The 19,905-nt window shown below is 56.8% G+C and overlaps 1 protein-coding gene and 1 long non-coding RNA gene across 13 annotated transcripts; one reads left to right on the top strand and one right to left on the bottom strand.

The window, feature by feature from the left end:
* Positions 1–1,088: 1,088 nt before the first annotated feature.
* KCTD17 (potassium channel tetramerization domain containing 17) lies at positions 1,089–11,574 on the bottom strand. Of its 12 annotated transcripts, XM_067697969.1 has the most exons (9): positions 11,358–11,574; positions 10,062–10,170; positions 7,657–7,748; positions 6,589–6,684; positions 4,714–4,839; positions 3,264–3,354; positions 3,003–3,077; positions 2,570–2,660; positions 1,442–1,659 (listed from the first exon to the last, which is right to left on the bottom strand). In XM_067697969.1, the coding sequence occupies exons 1-9, from the start codon at positions 11,550–11,552 to the stop codon at positions 1,590–1,592; spliced, it is 945 nt and encodes a 314-aa protein (XP_067554070.1). In that variant the 5' UTR covers positions 11,553–11,574; the 3' UTR covers positions 1,442–1,589. The 12 variants fall into 12 exon arrangements, 11 of the variants coding, with proteins under 11 accessions (XP_067554061.1, XP_067554067.1, XP_067554070.1 ...); XM_067697970.1 differs by lacking the exon at positions 3,003–3,077; XM_067697964.1 differs by lacking the exon at positions 3,003–3,077 and having other exon boundaries at positions 1,488–1,659; positions 2,620–2,660.
* On the top strand, positions 2,552–11,753 carry LOC137202422 (uncharacterized). Its single transcript, XR_010932608.1, has 2 exons — positions 2,552–2,683; positions 11,230–11,753. It is a non-coding gene; the product is annotated as an uncharacterized lncRNA (long non-coding RNA).
* Positions 11,754–19,905: the final 8,152 nt, after the last annotated feature.

Here is a 19,905-nt window from a genome sequence, read left to right as displayed (position 1 = left end):
CGAGGTCAACTTCAGAGAGCCGCGTGGCCCCAGGGCGAGTGGTGAGGTCCCCCCGGGAGGCTTCGGTCAAGGGGAGCACTGCTTTGCAGAGATGTCCCCTGGCAGCGCTCAACTGCTGGGGGGCGGGGCTGGGGAGCCAGGAAGACACTCAGTAGGACCTGGGAGGTGAAGGAACTGGCCAGGCGGGGTGGGGGTCCCGTCAGACTCTGAGAGAAGATGGAGGGGAGACTGGGGGTTGTATTTCCTAGGACTTGGGGCAGAGGGTGGAGGTGACCAGAAGCTATCACAGCAGGAAGCAGAGGGGACGTCCTGCTAGGTTAGGAGGGAGCTGAGGTGGTAGGGTGAAGCCAGAAAGGAGAGCACCTTACCTGAATGGCGAGGTGAGACTGGGAATTGGGACGTAGGGAGCCAGGCTTGGGAGGACCTCGTATTCTGATTCCCAGAGGCCCAATTCCCTAGCCCTCAGCACCCCAGCTAACCTAGGTCTGCCTGGAGGCTGGAAGAGACCTGCGTGACTCCAGGGGGCGGGGCCTTAGAAGTCACCTGGTCCACCCCGTCACTTTACTGTTGAGGAAACTGATGCCCAGAGAGGGGAAGGTACTTTCTAAAGTTCACCCAGCCAGGCAGAGCTGGTACCCTCGGTGTCCGGCCACGGGACAGAGGATGCAACCGTGATGTGCACCCCCCCAGCACACACGGGAGAGTGACAACAGGGCGGGGTCCCTGGGCTTTATGAAAAAGCCCCATTACCTTTGGGCTGTCTACACCACCTGTCCCCAAACGTGGCCCAGAGAAAGAGAGGGAGACAGCCGGGCTGGCTGTTTCTTCAGGTTTTATTACACGGTGGTGTTGGACACCGCTGGGAAGCAAGTATCCAGCTGGGGAGGCCGTAAATGCAGGAGGGGCCCCTTGCTCAGCGCCTGCCACCCCAGACTCTCCCTTTCCCTTGTCACCAGCTCCTGAGTGGCCCTGCTGCCCCTGCTGAACCAATGCCTCCCTTCCTCCTGGCCAGGGCACTGTGCGGCCGGCAGTACAGACAGCAGGGGCGCGGGGAGCAGGCAAGGTGAAGGCCAAGTCACCCATCCCCTGCTTCAACAGCGCTAACGCCACGCCCTTCATCGCCCACCAGTCCCTCCATCTCCATCCTGGGCCGGGCAGGTCCGAGTCTGCGCCTTGTGCCCCCCCCGAGGGCTTTCGGGGACCTTTGCTCCTCTCGTTAAAATCACAGCAAACCTGAGGTAGGTAGGGCAGGACGTGAACCCATGTGACAGACAGGGAGACCAAAGGAGGTGATGGGACTGGGCTGCGGGGGGAGCGCATCTGCCATGCAGCGGGGGGACCTGAGGGAGGGGACGTAGGGGCCTGGGAGACACAGCTGGACAGCGCCACACTTTGACCACCCGCAGGCGGCTCCGCCCAGGGGTCCCAGGGCCCACATCAGGCCTTGCGAGGTCCCAGTGGGCCCCCACCCGGCCCCCGGAGGCAGGGGTGAATCATAGCCCCGCAGGTGTAGACAGAGGTGACAGCGGGGAGAGCTCTTCCTCCGCCTCGGGCTGGGGGCCCACCCCGTGGTACAAAAATAAAGGATTTCAGAACGGAACCCCAAGTCCCTGGAGGCGATCCAGGGCCTCACATCCGGGTGCCTCTGGCTTGTAACAGCTAGAAAATAAGAGGGGGCAGGGAGACGGGGTGGGGAGTGGTCAAAACACCGGGAGGAGGATGAGAGGGTGAGGCCGGTGAGGAAGGGGTAGTGCAGGGCCAGGAGCAGGGTGGAGAGGAGATTGGAATGGAGGGAGGGAGGGGTGGGGAGAGAGGGAGAGAGAAAGAGTCAGGTGAGTCACGAGGTCCTTTCTGGGAGGAAGGAGGGGGGCTGAGGCCCAGAAAAAGTGTATTCAGAGCTGAGCAGGAGGGGAAGCGGGGAGAGGACCCAGCTCGCCCATTCGGGGGCCCCATGCCCCACCTTGGGCCGGGGGTGGCTGCCTAGGAGGCCACATCCTGCCAAGGCTCTGGCCAGGGGGTCGAGGCCCAGAGGCTGGTCACCACTGTCTCAGGCAGAAGGTCACAGAGAGCAGCTGTCCGTCCCCATGTTTGAGGCAACTGTGGCCCAGAGAGGGACAGTGACTTGCCCAAGGTCAGAGAGCAGGCAGATAAGACTGAGTGGGGGCTTGTGGGCACCTGGCCAGGGCTATTTCTGCCACAGCCCAATCCTCAGCCAGCTCCGGCTGCCTCCTCCTAGGCCGAGGGAATCCAAGTGTGGCCTGTCCTTCCCACCCCCGCAGCAACAGGGAACCCAGTGCCTCGAGGCTGTGATGCAGGGATGAGGTCAGGGCACCTGGCTTCCGTTTCCCTTCCCTCCTTCCCAGTGTGGCTCTGAAGCTGCTGGGCAGGTGGGAAAGAATTTCCTCCCCCTTTTGTCTCATCTCAGAGCCTCATCCCCAAGGCCAAGATAGGCTGAGAGACTTGGGGGAGGGGAGAAAATCAGCCGGAAGTTCGGCTCAAGTCCAAAAATACAAGAGATGAGCACCCTCCTGGCTTCCGCCCCTGCCTCCAGCTCTGCCAAGCTACAAACCAGGCGTGGCAGCTCTGGGGGCGGGCGAGGGGCCCAGGAGAAGCCCTCACCGCAAGCGCAGCCTCAGGTCTGAGGGGGTGCAGACGGGAACCTGCAAGGAGGAAACGTGAGGAGGTGAGGCGCTGCAGCAGGGTGGCCCGGCCTCAGATGTGCCCGGCGGGGTCGGCGGGCACCAAGGAGGTGCAGCTGTGCCCCTCTGCCCCGAGCCCGGAGGCGGGAGGTGGCAGAAGGGGTGCGGGAGGCGGCAGGCGGGATGCTCTGGGATGCGGTGCCGGGGCACCTGGGTGGAGGGCACAGGAGGCTGGGACCACAGCAGCCCCGGGATGGAGGTGTGAGCAGGCAGAGAGAAAACCCGGACAGGGGCAGAGAGGGAAGAGGCAGGGTGCAGATGAGATCCAGGAGGAAGAAGAGGTGGATGAAGATGAGGCAGGACCTCCGGCGGGAAGCGGAGGAGGAGGAGGCGGTGGTGAGAGGGAGGAAAGGTTAGCGGGATCCTGAGATGACTGGGCTGCAAAGAGAAAGTGAGAGAAGGGATGGTTATGCAGGTGAGGCGCCAGGCACGCGGCTGAGCTAACCCTGGAGGGCCCGCCCCCCGGCCGTCCCGGGACCCCAGGCTCCGCAGCGGGCTCCGGCAGGGAGCCGGCGGGAGGCACGGCCTTTATTAGCGATCGTTCTCCTCGGGGGTTGGCTGCACCTTTCTGCTGCGTATCTGCCTCCACCTCCACCTGCACCTGTGCCACCTCCACCTCCTGCCGCTGCCGCTCCTCCAGCTGCTCCTCCGCGCACTGTGGACCAGCCGGCAGACCCAGGGAAGAAAGAGCGCAGAGCTAACGAGGGGGCCGGGCCCGCTGGCGGCTGTCCCCGCAGGCCCCCATCTCAGCGTGAAGGGGACGGGCGGGGGGCACCTCCCGGGGAGGGGAGTGCTACAGCCACAGAAGCCGGGGCATCTTGTCGGATCCCCGGGGAAGCCTGCAAGGGGCCTGGGGGAACCAGCAGAGGGTGGGGTCCTGCTGAGGATGCTCACGGGTGGGCCTGGCTGCTGGGACGTGGAGCAAGGCTGGGGGAGGGGTGTCAGAGGAAGGGGGTGGGTGTGTGGCCAGGGCAGCCTTGAGGGCTGCCTGGGAAGGCCTCGTTTTAGGAGGACCGACCCAGAGCAGAACTGAGGCCAGGGGAGGCCCAGGCAGATCCGAGATGTCGGCACCAGGCTCTCGCACCCCAGGTCCTGAGGTCTCTCTCAGAGACGCAGGAGCGGCCGGCTCACCTTGCACCCTTGCAAGGCCGCGCCGGCCGCTGGTCCCCATGGGGCTGGGGTGGGCAGGGGAAGTCACAGCCCAGGGAGGCAGACGGCCAGACGGGAAGCGGAGTTCCTAAGTCTCTGGCACATAGGGACAGGCTCCTAGAAGGAACGGTCTCCCTTCTTCCCAGCCTGCCTAGCTGCCTGCCCCACTGGTCCTACCAAAGGCCCCTCAGGCTTCCGATCAGCTCTGCGTCCAGGGTGGCAGGACCTCCGATGAGCCCCCTCCCCCCCAGCCAGCTGATGCTGCCTCACAGGCCAAGGTGGAAACACAGGGCCGGACCCCAAGGGCTCCAGACCCCTCTGACGCTGAGTCCTAGGAGGGAGCCTGCGGGAGGGGCAGGATTAACGGTTCGGCTTCCCTGCCCCAGCCCAGGCCCCTGGGAAATAAATGGGCCCTTTGGATCCCAGAAGTTGCAAGCTGGGGGTCCACCCCTCTCACTCCTCTGAGAACACAACCAAGGTGCCCAGAGGGGGCGGGACTTGTCCAAGGTCACGCAGAGCGCTCACACCACGCCCAGACCCCTAGTCCAGTGCACTCCCCCTTGTGCTACGCTGCCCCGTGGCCACCATGCGACCACCATCCAAGTGGCATCTAAGTCCACCCTCGCCGTGCCCTGGGGATAATCTCATCTCGTTGTCCCCCAAGTCTGGGCCTGGGTAACTGGCGTGAGCAGGCAGGACGGTGGGTGGCATGGGATGGATGGCATTGGCTGTGAGCAGGGGGTCAGGCGTGTGCAGCGGGAGGGAAAAAGAAGCTCGGATGGCTACGTGGAGGGCGGCGAGGGGAGGGAGGAAAGGCAGGGAGGCCGAGGTTGGGGCAGGGCAGGGGCTGGGGCAGAGGGCTCACCTTGGTTTTGCGGCTGGACTCGGAGCTCAGTCCGTGCGGGGAGCTATAGAGCTCCTTGGACACCACGCACAGGAACTCTGCCTGGTCCTCGCTGCCGTAGTTGTAGGAGGAGCCGATGCTCACCAGCTGGAGGGGCGGAGCATGGGGAGAAAACGATAGGACGGGGTTGAGGGGACGGGGTGGGCGGACACCGGCACTTGTCAGCTGTGCCCCGACCTTGCTGTCCCACTCAGGCCCATCCCTGGGTTTCCGGAGGACGCCTCTGGCGCAAAGTCAGAGTCCTCTCCCCCTCCACCCCCGCCTATGGCTCTGGGCTATTCCAGGGCCAGGCCCCCGACGTGGCTTGGCTGGACCTGGTCCTTAGAGGAGGAGGGTTAGCACCGCTGTTCCTCTCCCATATCTAGCAGGCAACGTCCTAAAAGCAGGCAGAGGCCTGTAACGGGCAGGCTGTCTCCCTCTGTCCCAGATGTGGCTGAGGCGGCCCCAGAACCAGGCTGCAGGATGGGGTTGGCATGACCTGGTGGAGCTCCACAGAATATTCTGTTCACTGTTGGAAGCAGAGGTAGAACAGGTCGCCCGTTCCTTACGCCAGCGGTCCCCGACATGCCCGCTCTGCCTTTGAGAGCCCATGCAGTTGCCAAAGACTCCCTCAGGCTTTCAAGAGTGGCCCCGCCTTTGTTCTGGGGTCCCTAAAATAACCACACCTGCAGGGCCCCTTCCGACTGATAAAGGTCCTGCACACGATGGGTCTCGTTCGGCCCCCAGGAACCCTCATCCTGCAGACAGAGAGGAAAACTCAGCCCCTCCGGCAGACGAGGTTTGGAGAGGTGGTGAAGTCCCACAGCCAGGAAGAATCTGAATGTGAATGGGTTCAAATTCAGGATTTGAATCTGGGACCCCGAGTCCTCTCAGGGGTCCTATAGACTTTGCTTCTATAAATTCACAGGATGCTAGCTGGCTCCAATGTTTAGAGGCCTACTCTGCGCTAGGGACTTTATCCATGGCCTTTCTAATCTACACAACATTCCTGCAAAGGAAGCACTACTGGTCCATGTCACAGATTAGGAAACTGAGGCCCAGAGAGATACGCCTTGCTCAAGTTCACACAGCATGTCAGTGGCCAGGTCTAGATATGAATCCAGGCTTCCGGCTCCTGGACTGGACTAGTTCCTCCATCCTGCCCGGCCATCCTGGGAAGCCTGGCCTTCTTCAACCTCCAGGTGCAAGGGAGCTTGTGAGGATAAAGGGTAACCCAACTCTTCCCCTTCTCTAAGGGCAAATTTGACCTTGGGTTAACTTGTTGGCTCTGATCCTCTGGAAACCTCAGAGAGGTGTGACGTCAGCTGCATTACTAGGGCAACACCGTTTATGATAAAAATCTCTCCTGCTGGTAAACTGCGTAGGTACTGGGAGGAAGTACAGGTCACCATAAATACCTCATGGGAAGCCGCTGCTCTGGGCTGCCCTGAATGTGGCAACGCTTGGAACTGGGCATGTCCCTTGCGGGGACCTGGAATCTATGCCTATGGAATTGTTGCACAAGGTGTGGCCCCAAGGGGACCTCCGCTCTCCTATGTGGATCTTGTCTCCTCGCACCAGAGCTGTCGCTTGGGGGCCAGAGACTCACACACTACGGTGTAGACCACTACCTGGTCGCTGGGAGGACTCCCATTAAAGATGATTCCCAGGAGCTGCCCTGCGGCCACCGGGGCTTCCCTCCTCTCTCCTTCCTGGTCAGTCTGCTGCCAAGTGTGGCCTTTCTGAATCTTGTTTAGTCTGTCTTAAGACCCCGGGTGGGGGCTGCAGTGGGCACCCCAAGGCTGGGGCTGCGGGAAGGGAGGGGCCTGCTTTGCCTGGGGGTGTGGCCCAGCCCACCTGCTCGAAGCGCCAGCCGTCGGACATGGTGGAGACCATCTGCGTGAGCTCCTCCTCCTGGCACTGCAGCACGCGGTACACGTGCTTGGGTGGGACCTGCAGGCAGAGGGGGGACGTGGAGGGCACCTGTGGGAGTGCCAGGCACCCCGGGGGCGGGAAGAGCACCTGTCCTCCCCCCACCATCTACCCCCAAGAAGGACAGAAGTGGGGGAGGGGAGATGGGAGCCATGTTCTGAGTACCTACTATGTGCCAGGCACTCGATGTGCATGTTCTCACTTAATCCCTCCAAAAACCCTAGGAGTTATGGGATGTTCATGGAAGTTCAGAGAGGGTCAGTTACTTGCCCAAGGTCACCCAGCTAAAGAGTAGCAGAGCCAGAATTGGAACACAGGTGATACAAGTGGGAAAGGAGAAGGGGCTTAGGGGACATCCTGGGGCACTAATTGAGGCAGGTCCTCCAGGGGACGCGGGGCACCCTCTCTTCAATCTCCTGGGGCTGGGAGACGGTGCCTCACTACCCATTTGCCACCCTCCACGTCTCCCCCAAGGTGGGCAGAGAATCTCTCCAGCTCCCCCTACAGCCTGGCCACTTAGGCCTAGGGTCCAAGCTCAGAAACACCAGCTCCAGAAGCTTGTGCCGTGACCTCCAGGGGACCACCTGAGCCCATGAAGTGGACGATGTAATAATCCCACATTGCCTCCCACAGGGCCCCCTGTACCTCCACAGTGACCCCATTTTGCCTGGGAGGAAGGGAAGGGTGGGCAGTTCTCAGCACCTCTATATTCCACAAGAGGAAATCAAGGTCCAGAGAGGGGTGTGATCGGCTCAAGGTCACACAGCAAACAGAGCCGAGGCAGGGAAACAACCCCGAGTCCGTCTCCCAGTCTGGGGCTTTGCTGAACAGTTTGGGAGCTGGACAACCACTCCTCCCCTTATAGGAGAGCTTGGCCTCGCCAAGGAAAACTGGCTCTGCCTCTCCCAACCTTCCTCCTGACCCCCCTCCCCCATCCCCGCCACCCCCTGCCCTGGCCAGGGATGCCGCCCCGCCGCCCTGCAGCCCCCCGACCTGTGTGACGGTATAATCCTTCTCCTCCATCCGGTCTTTGATGATCCGGATCAGCGGGCCGATGTTGTAGAACTCCGCTTCCTCCAGGACCCCTGGCACAGACAGAGCAGCACCCCACCCCCGTCACTCCCACTGCCCCCGTGCCCCGTTCTCACCTTGTCCCCTCCCCCTCCACCCCCTGCTCCAGTCACACAAGGGTGATGAGCCTCTGAGTTGGGGTCAGGCAAGAGGGAACACTTCCTTCCTTGGGTCCCACACTCCCTGTAGTAGGGGTGAGAGGCTGCCATTCAGGGGCACTATATCCCTGCTGTGCTGAGCACAGGACCCAGGAGTGGCTGCCAGCCCTCTAGTCTGGGGCTGTCCAGAGGCAGTGGGCCCGTTGGGACTGGACCCTATGCCACAGTGAGAAGGGGCTTGGGTGGCTCCCGATTACATGTTCCCATTTGTGAAGCACACGCTAAGTGCCAGGCACCGTGCCAGGTATGTCACACTCTTCACTGCAGTTAATTCTCAGCACAAGAAGTAGGTACTTTCATCACCCCCACTGAACAAACAGGGAAACTGAGGACCAGGCAAAGCAGCAGCTGTGCAGGGCCACACGCCTGGCACTCGGCAGAGCTGGGATTCACACTCCAGTTCCTCTGCCTCCTAAACGCATAATCTTCATGCACGTGCACCTCTCCAATCCCTACACTTCACAGTTTGCAAAGCCCCTCCCGTGCTCACCACAAGCCCCAGGGTCATAGAGGAAGCAGGCGTTATTGTCCCCATACTGTTAAGGAGACCGAGAGTCTTAGAGACTGAGCGAGTGCCCTCTCCAGTGAAGGGGACAACCCTCGGCCTTAGGACTCCCCTAAGCTCCTGCAGGGCAGAGACACTTCCTGTCCTTTCCATGACTGGACTCTGGGCTCCCCGGGGACAGGGCCCATGTCTGATGTCCCCGGCGCCCACACCCACCTAATACAGAGGACACAGTGAGCAAGTGCTACTGCCAGGATGCCCCCCGTGGAGCCCTGCAGATGACAGACAACTAACTGCATCACGGGTCCTCAGTGCCAGGCACTGTGCTAAGTGACGCACTTGCATTAGCTCCTTTAATCCTCACAGCAGCTCAGCAAGGTGGGTGCTGTTGTCACCCCATTCCGCAGATGCAGGCATGGAGGCACAGAGGGATAAGTGACTTTCCACGTGTCACACAACTAGTCAGTTTCCCCCTGGATCCCCTGGCCCCTTGGATCGGGGCTCTAGCCCTGTCTAAAGGTGCTGGGAGTGCCAGGGCTCGACAAACCCAGAACCTGTAAACAGGTGTTGGCCGTGACGCTGGAGTGTCTACCTGCCCTCCCCATGGGACCTACTCCTGGGCCCAGGCCACGCCCATGGTACCTGCTGCCCCAGGGGCTGCCGGGAAAGCTGTGGGGCTCCGCAGAGCCGATGCCCACAGCGGGCTCTGATTTTGAAGCTGTGGCCTTCTGGGGAGCCACCTGGCTTCTCGATCACTGTGTCCCACAGGGGTCAGGAGGGAAGACCGTGGGCCCGAGTGAGGAGGGAGGGGCTGTGCTAGACACCTCCAGGGTACAAGCCCCGGGACTCATGACATCTGGTTTTCCCGGAACATGTCCCTAATGTAGATCACCGCCCCTCCTTTATGTACACAAGTGGAGACTCAGAAAGGAGAAGTGACATGTCCAAGCTGGCCTGGCTGGGTCAGGTGACCCAGAGCCACACCCTGTGCCCTACGGAAAAGGGCTTGGCACCCCTTGCTCCTGGCAGGGGCTCTGCCAACAAGCCTTTCTCCCAGGCAGGCATCCGGTCTTTCTCCCCACTGTCTGTTGGGCCCAGAAGTGGGCATCTACGGGGCCTCAGCCAGCCAGGCCTGGGAGGGACCAAAGCCCTGCTGGAGAGCAGGCTCCGCCCACCCCTGCCTTCACCCACAGCTGTGCTGCAGGGGCTGCCGGATCTGGGCAAGGAGTCACCCACTCGACACACCTGCGGACCCACGTGAGTCCTCACCAGCATCTGAGATACCCCATCACCCAGACAAAGAGAGCCACACCTCTCCCCATGGCCATCTCCACCCACAACTGGCTTCCCAGAAGGCCAGGGGAAAGGGCATCCCTGCCCAGCCTCACTGGCTCCCTCTATCCTCTGCTTCCGTGTTTCTGTCACCTCCCCAGCAGCACCCAGTGGAAGCTTGGGCCAGTCACCTTGGCACAGTCCCTAGGCTCAGCCTGGACACAGGCTTTGGGAGTCAGTCCTGTCAGGAATGAGAAGAAGCAGGAAACATGGAAGAAAGCAGATGTCCCCTGAGGACAGCCGAAATGGCTCTGCGCCTCCACAGGAGGCCCCGGCAGACTGCAGAGGGCAGGGCTAGGGTATGGGCCCCGGCCTCCCCGGGACCAACTCACCCTCCTCAGCCATGTCCTTGTCCAGCACCAGCTTGCCATGCCGGAGGAAGTTGAGGATGGGCCCGAAGTAGGTGGGGTCACGGTCGATGAGGTAGGCCCCGGTCTCATCCTACAAAGGTGAGGGGCACAGGCAGTGAGAGAAGAGTGAGCCCCGCTCCCCTGCCTGACCTCTCACTTCAGTCCCCGTAAAGGATCTGAGGGAGGGCGGGAGGGGGCGGAGTGTCTGCTCTTCCCCGGAACAGAGTGTCCTGATGGAGTAAAAAGGCTTTGGGGTCAGATACACCTAGGTTCAAATCCTGCCCCGGCCTTTTTCTGACTGTGTGACCTTGGGCCAGTGGTTTGGCCTCTCGGAGCCACCCTCTTCTTTCCCATAACTGGAGAGCATGTGAGTATCCAGTGAGGTCTGAATGGCACCTGACCCAGCGTAGGGCTCAGGGATTGTCCCTCTTGGAGGTTATCCCCTGAAGCCAGCCCTACACTGTCTCCACCAGATCCCCTGGCATTCTGGGGATGTTTACAAGTTTCCAAAAGAACCACTATCTCATTGGATACCCTCAGCCTGCAGGGAGGCAGAGCAGGCATCAATACAACTCTACAGAGAGGAAACGGAGACATCACCAGGTGAGGGGACTTGCCCAAGGTCACAGCATCAGAGGGTCAGGAAACAGGAGAGAGGGGGCTTTAGAGGTCATCGCCAGGCCAGCCCTCTGGGGTTACAGACAGAAGGCTGAGCAGGATAGGGTTTGACCCAAGGTCATGCAGGAGGTTTGCAGCAGAGCCGAGATGGGAACCCAGAAATGGTGCCCCAGGCCAGCGCTCCTACCTGATGAAGCCCAGCTGAGAAGGCACCCCGGGATTTCTCCACCCAGCTCCCTGTACTCCAAGGCTACCCATACCCCAAAGGGCGGGGAGGCGGGGAAAAGCAGACTCAGTAACTCCTTCCGTGGTTCAGGAGTCCAGTTTGGGCAGAAGAGAATGCCCTAGGTGTCTGTCTCTTCCCACCGCCCCAAAGGAGGGGGAGAGTCCCCATCCATCAGCCTCCTGGGTTGGGAGCCCAGATCAACGCTCAAAAACTCCAAATGGGCGCAGCCCGGCGTTGTCCTGTTGCCACGGCAATGGGCACATCCCTCACTCTCCGATTCATTTCCTTCTCCCCTCCTCCGGCCAGTTCTTCCCGCCTCCAGCTCTTCGGAAATAAACCCAGCCGGGTTTCCAGCCCCGCGGGCGGGCCAGGCTGGACAACCAGATTCCGGCGACCTAAGGATCCCCGACCGCCGCCCACCCCGCGGGCCTCACCCGGTCAGACTGCAGCTCTTCCCCCTGGCACAGGCGGCTGAGGAAGGACTTCTGCTCGCGGCACAGCGTTTGCCGGGTGGTCAGGAACACCGTGCCCCCCACGTTGAGCCTCACCCACTTGCTCCAGCCGCCCGCCCCCGCCGGCGGCGCTGCCTCGCGGGCCTCCATCCTCATCGCTCTTCCCAGCGTCTGCATCCTGCCTGCAAGGCGGCTGGAGGCGGGCATGTACCGCGCGCCGGGCATGCCGGGAGTTGTAGTCCGCGCCGCCCCGCGGGAGTGTGGCCAGGGGTGAGGGTCAGCCGACGCCCTCTATCCCGCCTTCTCCAGCCCCGCCCTACTTTGCCCTTCCCGGGAGGCCTACGAACGGGAGTTCAGTAAAGTTCTTTGGCCAAGTTACTCTGTGTTTGGGAAGGTCAAGTTCGAGGTCACTGGGAAAATAGTGATACCCCAAATCAGCGATCCTCCCATTTGATCGCCACATTGTTTTCCCTTTGTCCAGTTTGGATTATCAAACAGCTGACAGGAAAAGGAACTTCTCCCTCCCCAAATCCCTATAGCATTTACCTGTATCTGTTTTCTAATATTCTTTCATTCTGCCTTTGGGGGTGGGGGGGTGAGGAGAGCTGGGTTCCTTCCCCACATAAATTCTTTGCGGACCCCACCGTCGGGCTTAACAGTTGGCCCAGCACCTTCTATATTCCAGATGCTTTATGCATCTATTATATTGGGTTGGCCAAACAGTTCGTTCGGGTTTTTCTGTAGCATCTTACGGTAAACCCAAACGAACTGTTTGGCCAAGCCAATATTACTCATTGGTGCTCTTAGCGGCACTGTGAGGTCGCTGTTACTGTATCCACTTTACAGACGAGGACGCAGAAGTGAAGTGACCTGCTGGACTCACACAGCTGGTGAGTGGCAGGCTGGCATGAACCCAGGTGGGTTCCAACTGCATTTCCACCACCAAGGCCCCTTTCCTGCTCCTTGGGAAAGATTTCTCGGGAGGAAGGGTCAGGAGGGTGCTGGATGAATGTTTGGAGAACTGGGTTTTCATCCTGGCTTTTGTAGGGTGAAGTGCTGGGAGAGGTCTCAGTTTACCCATCTGTAATTCAGGAGGGGGAAGAGGGATTGGTTCTGTGGGTGCCCTTCTGAGCCAGATAACTCAGAGGTGGGACTGCTATCGCGGGCCCTGCAGGATGTGGGAAGGGAGCAGTTCCTCATGTGGTTTGGGACCAGGGAGGGACAAACGCTGAAGGGAAGCTGTCCTCCTTAACCTCCTTTCCTTCTCACTGTTTCGGTCCTGGTCCTGGATTAAGGGGGGAGGGTCTGAGGCTCCCTTCAGTGGTCTCAGTGTCACACACTGGGCAGCCTGGCCCTGCATGGCAGTGGCGGGGTGGGGGGGGCGGGTTCTGTTACCCCTTGGGCTCTGCTTTCTCCGTAAACCTTTACCCTCGGCAGGGAATGGGTCACAGCTGCTGGACTTCTGCTCCTGGGGACTCGTGTTCTCTTAAACACAAATCCAAGTATGATCTTGAGCAATTTCCTCCCTGGACCTCGGCTTTCTCTTTTGCAAAGTGGGAATTAGAATAGTTGCTACTGGAGAACATTGTTGTTAAGATTAAATTATGTCGGTAAAACACCTGGCATAGCCCATGGCTTTTAGTATACTGAATAAATGAATGAGTGAATGAATGAAATGGGTTATAGGATATGAACTGACCTTGGAAGGTCAGCAGGACTCCTGGCACTTGGTGAGTCCTCAAGCACTGTCGGCTGAAACCAAACCAGAGCAGGGAATATTTCTTTTCCACTTAAGGGGTGTAGGCAGGGAGTGATGTGGTCAGATACGTAACTTGGATCACTCTGGGGGCTGCAGAGGGGATGGTTCGAAGCCCCAAGAGACCAGCCAGGAGGTCACCTGGGTGAGAAGTGGGGAAGCCCCAACCAAGGTGCTGTCAACTGGGCCAGACAGGAGGGGGCGGCTTCCGTGGATACTTGGGAGGCGGAAGTGAAGGTTGAAGGGACTGGGAAGGAGGGAGGAGGAGGAAGGAGGAGGGGCCACACGGACAGCCCTGGCTTCTGGCTTGAACCAACAGTGTTTCCCTGAAGCAGGAGAGGCAGATATGGGGAGTGATCAGCATTGAGGAGGTTGGTTTGGAGCCTATATTTGCAGTGCCTGTGGGCCAAGCAAAAATTGTCCTTGCAGGTGTGATACGCAGGAAAGCAGCATGGACTGGAGAGGACAGGTGGGGCTGGCCCCAGCCTAGGGTGGGGAGGAACCTAGGAAGGCCCTCTCGGGGGGTGGCTCCAATGGATGAAGAGGATGGGGCAAAGTCTGGAGAGCAAGGAACAAGAGCCATACCCCAGAGACCAAGAAGGGGCAGTTTGAATGAACAAGTTCATATGAGGAGTGAAAGTTGAGAAGACGGAAGTGTAGCATCATGGAGCCGCGGGAACCCAGGGCTTGCCTGACCCAGCCTGTTGCTGCAGATGTGACAAAGCCGGGGCTGGGAGGCCTAGAAAACTTGCACGGCGTTACTCAGCGGATGTGGAGCAGACCCCAGGTTTCTCGGGCCAGCCCTCGCCCCCCTGGGGCTGCCTCTCCTGGCGAGGAGCATGGACCATGCAGCACACTTGGACAGCATGGAGCTTTTAAGGTAAGGAGGCATGTCATCCGTGTGGCACTTGGGGAAGTTTAATCTGGCGTTGGTGCACAGTCGTGTTGGGGCGAGAACCTGGGTCCGGGAGGGAGAAATGGGGGTGACCTGCCCAGAGCCCCCTCCTCCTCCCTGCTCATATCCTGTTTTCTTGTGTTTCCCCCACTGCACAGTGATCATTCTGAGGACAGACACCATCCCTGGGCTGCTGTATCCCAGGTGTCACTGGTCCTGGCTTAGGAGGGGCGAATGGAACAAAAACTCCCCAATGCTGGGAGTGTTTATAGGACAGGGATCGGTCTTCTTCCTTCACACTGGCTTCCGCTGTATTTTATTTCACTGCTTCAGTGCTTCCTATGTGCCAGATGCTATTCTAAGCGCATCACCCCATGTAACAGGTGTGCTCAGGGAGACAGGTGATAGCAGGAGCTACCCTTTACTCATCTAACATGCCAGAGACCGTGTCCCAGGCATTCTGTAACAGCGACAGCAGCTGTCACCGATCAGGGTTTACTCTGGACCGGGCCAAGCCGGTGCATAATTCTCACAACAGCCCCATGCACTTGATCCTGTTCCCACCTCCATCTTACGGAAGATGAGGCTGAGGCTCCAACACCATGGGCCTCCCTAAGTGATGCTGGGAACGGCTACCAAGGGCAGAGCCGGCCTGCGAGCCTGTCTCATTGCCTCTGAAGTCCAAGACAACATGGAGTCTCGATGCACCCTTGCACAGGCGTTCTTAACCTCGCCAGGTACAGATGAGGAAACTGCACTCACATGGGTGGTCCAGTGCAGACCCGCTTAGCCCAGTGCCAGGGCTCATCACCGTCGTGGGCTGGGGTCCTGAAAGTGTCGGGGAGGCTAGGCCAGCACTTTTGGTCCCAGAGTGGAGGGGAAGGCGTTTGATGATCCAGTCTTACCCACTTCCTTCCTCAGAAACCCCCAGCTATCCCTAGACACCAGCATCCCCTCAGTAAGCATCTGAACTGTTCCCACCTGAAGAAACACCCTCCCTCTCACCAATCATCTTTCAGTGCCATGACTGTCTGTTGAGCACCGACTAGATGACAGACATCGAAACACAGAGATGAAGGCGCCAGGGGCGGTCCCTGCCCTAGACGGGGCTTCGGTTTGGGGGAGGTGAGTCTGAGAGGTTTTGACAAAACATGGAATCCCAGACTGTTCTGCTTGTAATCACAGACTGGTACTCTTCATAGTTTTATGCATGTATTCTCCATTTAGAGAATAAAACCAAACATCCCTTACACACTTTCTCTGGAGATTGGTTACCCTGGAGGACAGCCGAACTTCAAATGCCGGCTGGTTGCACTGCCCCCTGCTGTCCCATTCTGGGAAGAGCAGCTCTCGGGTGTTTTTTTTTAACATGGCTCTGAAGAGGGCTTCAAAGTGGGACGGGACAGAGAGGAGCACAAAACTCCCAGGTAAGGATGCCAGCCCAGGCTTTGCAGCTTGCTAGCTGGGTGATCTTGGGAAAGTTACTTAACCTCTCTGAACCTCAGTTCCCCATATCTCAATTGGGAATAATAGTACCTGGCTCATGCTGTTGTTGTGAGGATTCAATCAGCTAACACGGGAAGCCACGTGAAGACCACTCAGCACACTGTCCGGGCAAAGCCTCAGTGCATCCTGGCTTTCGTGAAGCCAATCCTGCCACTCCGTCTATGGTCGTTTGGGCCAAAGATCAGAGACTGAGCCAAAGGATGTCCCTTAAGATCCATTTCCCATCGGCCAGGGATGAACCAGCCCAACAAACACTTCCCTGCTGGGGTCGGAGGGAGAGGCAGAGAGAAAGGCCACCCCGAATGACCCAGCTTCCAGAGCAGAGCGGCTGCCATTTCCTCACGCTAAACCCCCAAGACCTAAACGGACCTGGGAAACTCTCTACTGCCAGATAGAGCTGAAGGAACAGAAAATGCATGCTGAAGTTCTCACCTGAGCACATCACTGTGTCCTATTTTGAACCTTCTCATCTTCTAATCAGCGTCCCCCACATCTGAGGGTTTTGTTCACATCTGCTGTCAGTTCCACGACTAAGATGTCATTCGTCCCTGCTGGGTTTTTTGGATTCGGTACTCCTCTTCCCCACGTTCAGAATGTCAGAACATTCTGATTAGTCTCAACTCTTCCTTTTTAGTGTGTGGTTTTTCTTTTACATCAAATCCACTCCTATCACTGCCTTGGCTGACAGTTCTGCCTCTTATCTGGGAGTGGAGGTGGTTGGTTCTGAGTCGGCACCTTTTCAGGTCACCTGAGCAGAAGAACAAGCATATCCAGTGAAAAAGAGTGTGTCCTGACCAGCCAGAAGTACTCAAACGTGCTTTCAGAGGCCCGTGGTCCAGAGTTTGCATCTCTGCTCCATGGTTCCCTGGCTGTGAGACCTCGCTAATTAGTTACGTAACCTCTTCAACTCTCACTTTACACCATTTGCAATATTTACATCATAACATTATTCATACTTCTTAGTGTTATTACGTGCAGTAAATGTTAGCTATTATGACTGAGCACCTACCATGTGCCACACTTGGGCTAGAAGTATTCCAGCCCAGATGGGTATTATTATACCCATTTTACAGAAGGGGCTCAGAGATAACTGGGCCACAAACTTGAATATCTATAAGATAACAAGTATGCTACAATGCATTTACCTGGAACTTCCTCTAATTTGTCAACAAATATTCACAGAGCCTGCCCCAAGCGCTCGATTTTAGCGTTTCCAAAATGAAGATGCGGACCCTACTCCCCTTGAAGAGCCCCTACTGTGGGCCTGTAATGTCTGCAGACTCCAGGGGGCGCCATTCGCATCGCGGAAGGGCAGCCAAGGGTCTGGAAGGAGGTGTGCCTTTCTCCAGTTTGCACAAAAGTGCAGCTGGGTTTGAACGTGCCGCTTTTCCCAGCCCGGGGCCCGGCTGGATGCCCTCAGCCTGCGCGCTGCTCTCTTCCACCAGCAGGCGGGGCCTCAGTGGGCTCCCGGCCGGTCTTGACCCTGCGGGACTGTGGCCGGCGATTCGGCTTCACCGGCAGGGGGCGCACCAGTCTGCCCGGGTCCTTGGGGGCCCTAGCACTGTTAACTATTATTCTGTATTTTGATGCTGAAAGTCTAAGAGTTGGTCAATAGGAACTCGTCTAAGCTGGCTCCTGTATCCTTTTTTAAAAACACTTTCTTAAATAAAGTGCTTCACCTTTTTAAAAAATTGTGGTAAAATACACTTAACATAAAACTGACCATTGAAGTGGTCCAGATTATGCCACTGTGGCAGAAAAATTATTTTGAGCTGAAGGCATTTGAGAGTAGGCTTTTTTCCTGAACTACTTTATCAGCCTAAAAGCAGAGACTCCCCAAAATCTCAAAAGAACTTGTTGTAAATCCCCTCTCCAGGAGCAACCAGGGAAAATTGACTCTTATCCTTGGAGACTGCAAGTCCAAACCACCCCTAAACAGACATCGTCTCAAAAGTAAGGACCCATTTATCTTTCCTAAAAGTAATTTGTTTTCCCTTCCCTTTCCCTTACTAAAATAGTATTTAAGCCCCAAATTCCCTCCTTGAGTCATACTTCTTTGTGAACTCCCAGATGTACGTCTGTGATTAAAATCTGTCTTCTTTCAGGAATTCCCTGTTGGTCCAGAGGTTAGGATTTGGCACTATCACTGCCAGGGCCTGGGTTTAATCCCTGGTCTGGGAAGTAAGATCCTGCAAACCACAAAGCAAAAAAAAAAAAAAACAAAAAACAAAAAGCAAAAAAACAACTAAAACTCTCTTCTCTTCTCTCTGTCTTGGCCCCTAAAACACAAAGCTGAGAGGGTAGAGGACGAGTTTTTCCTTGGTACCATCTTCACCATTTTGAAGGGTATAGTTCAGTGGCATTAAGTATATCCACATTATAGCCATATCATCACCACCATCCCTTTTCATCTCGAAAAACTTAAATCTGTATCCATTAAACTAGTGGTTCCCAACCTTTTTGGCACCAGGGACTGGTTTCCTGGAAGACAATTTTGCCACTGACGGGGTGGGGTGGGGTTGGTGGGTTGGTTCAGGCGGTGACTTGAGCGATGGGGAACGACGGGGAGCAGCAGATGAAGCTTCACTGGCCCGTCCACCGCTCACCTCCTGCTGTGCCGCCCAGTTCCTAACTGCGGCCCAGGGGTTGGCGACCCCTGCACTAAACAATAACTTCCCCTCCCCCCTTTTCTGTATCCTTTTGACACCTGCCCTTCACTTTTGCTGTGCCAGAACTTCCTTAGCTTCTGGGCAGCAAAACGATCCAGGCTCACATTGAACTTTCGCCACCCTAGCACCTCCCGTTCCTTTCGATGCTAACCGTATTTAGAGCCAAGGTAAGTTCTAGCTAGGCTCTTTGCTTCCAGGCCCTCTCATGGAATAGTTCCGGTTAGGAAACATGTGCGCATGCGTGCACGCGTGCGTACATGTCTATTCGTAGCTCTGTCTCAGAAATCCTGAGTTCACACTGATACCTCCAATTCCAATCAGGCACCACGATTTCATTCTAGCCTTCAGCCTTTCCGTATTTGTCTTCCTCTCTCCAATACGGAAAATGTCAGTTCCCCGTATCTGCAATATATTTACTTATTTGCTCAGTTGTAATAGTTTCATAACTGGTAACCCATAACGCTGTGAAAAACAAACTTACTAACAAGAGTTCAATATTTATTTTCAGGTTTTTTTTTCTCCTGTCTTTTGACTGAGAGGATATATATATTCGAAATAGCCAAAATACCACATCCAGGGAATTCCCTGACGCTCCAGTGGTTAGGTTTCAGTGCTTTCACTGCAGTGGCTCGTGTTCAATTCCTGGTTGGGGAACTAAGGTCCCACAAGCCGCGTGGCACGGCCAAAAAAAAAAAAAGCCACGTTCAAGAGTTACTTGGATGGGTGGGGGGAGTTACTGGGTTAGTTCTCTTCCCCTATTCAGTGTGGTTATATTATCCATGTGAAGTAGAGGTAGGTTTACTTGTTCTATTGGTATTAACATTTTATTCCACCCATCCTTGTTAATCTAATAAATTTTTGAGTGCGCAAAACATAACATAGTTCTCAAGGTCAAAACAATGCAAGAGGGCTTCCCTGGTGGCGCAGTGGTTGAGAGTCCGCCTGCCGATGCAGGGGACGCAGGTTTGTGCCCCGGTCTGGGAAGATCCCACATGCCGTGGAGCGGCTGGGCCCGTGAGCCATGGCCGCTGAGCCTGCGCGTCCGGAGCCTGTGCTCCACAACGGGAGAGGCCACAACAGTGAGAGGCCCGCGTACCGCAAAAAAAAAAAACAAACAAAAAAACAATGCAAGAAATCATATACAGAAAAGTAGAAGGTGTCCCCCCCATCTGTGCCACACTGTTCCCACCCATCCCCATAGGTAGTCAGTCTCATTAAATAGAGTTTCTGGTTTATTCTTCCTGTATTCTTTTTGCAGGAATTACAGATACACGCATATTTTCTTATTGCCCCTTCTTTCTTACACAAAAAGTAGCATCTTTTCCACTGCCGTTTTGCACTTAACAATACAGCCTAGAAATCAGGCCGCATCATTTTGTAGAGATCTTCCTCACTCTTCTCACATCTGTACAGCTCTCCATTGTGTGGATGTACCAGAGTTTATTCATTCTCCTATACACGTATATTTAGGTTGTTTCCAATGTTTTACAATGACAAATACTGTACTGCTGTAACAAGTAACCCAATTCTGCATAAGTGTTTTCCTGTTGTTGGAGGTGTATCTTCAGGGAAAATTCCTGGAAGTGGGATGGCTGGTTCACAAGGTAAAGGCATATGCAGTTTCATTTAGTACCTATGTGATTTTTCAAGCCTTTCATGGTTCAGAAATGGGGAAAAGCCGCAAGAGGCAGGAGTGAAAGGGAG

The sequence above is a fragment of the Pseudorca crassidens genome, chromosome 11, assembly GCF_039906515.1.
Source record: "Pseudorca crassidens isolate mPseCra1 chromosome 11, mPseCra1.hap1, whole genome shotgun sequence".
Taxonomy (NCBI): domain Eukaryota; kingdom Metazoa; phylum Chordata; class Mammalia; order Artiodactyla; family Delphinidae; genus Pseudorca; species Pseudorca crassidens.
This window is presented reverse-complemented; position numbering and strand designations above follow the sequence as displayed.

Excerpts from the sequence above, each read along its gene's own strand:
- KCTD17 (XM_067697959.1), bottom strand. The coding sequence starts at position 11,552 with ATGCAGACGCTGGGAAGAGCGATGAGGATGGAGGCCCGCGAGGCAGCG. Across the intron at positions 10,171-11,357 it reads AAGAGCTGCAGTCTGACCGG|GATGAGACCGGGGCCTACCT; the intron begins GTGAGGCCCGCG and ends TCACCTTTGTAG. Across the intron at positions 7,749-10,061 it reads CAAGGACATGGCTGAGGAGG|GGGTCCTGGAGGAAGCGGAG; the intron begins GTGAGTTGGTCC and ends TGTCTGTGCCAG.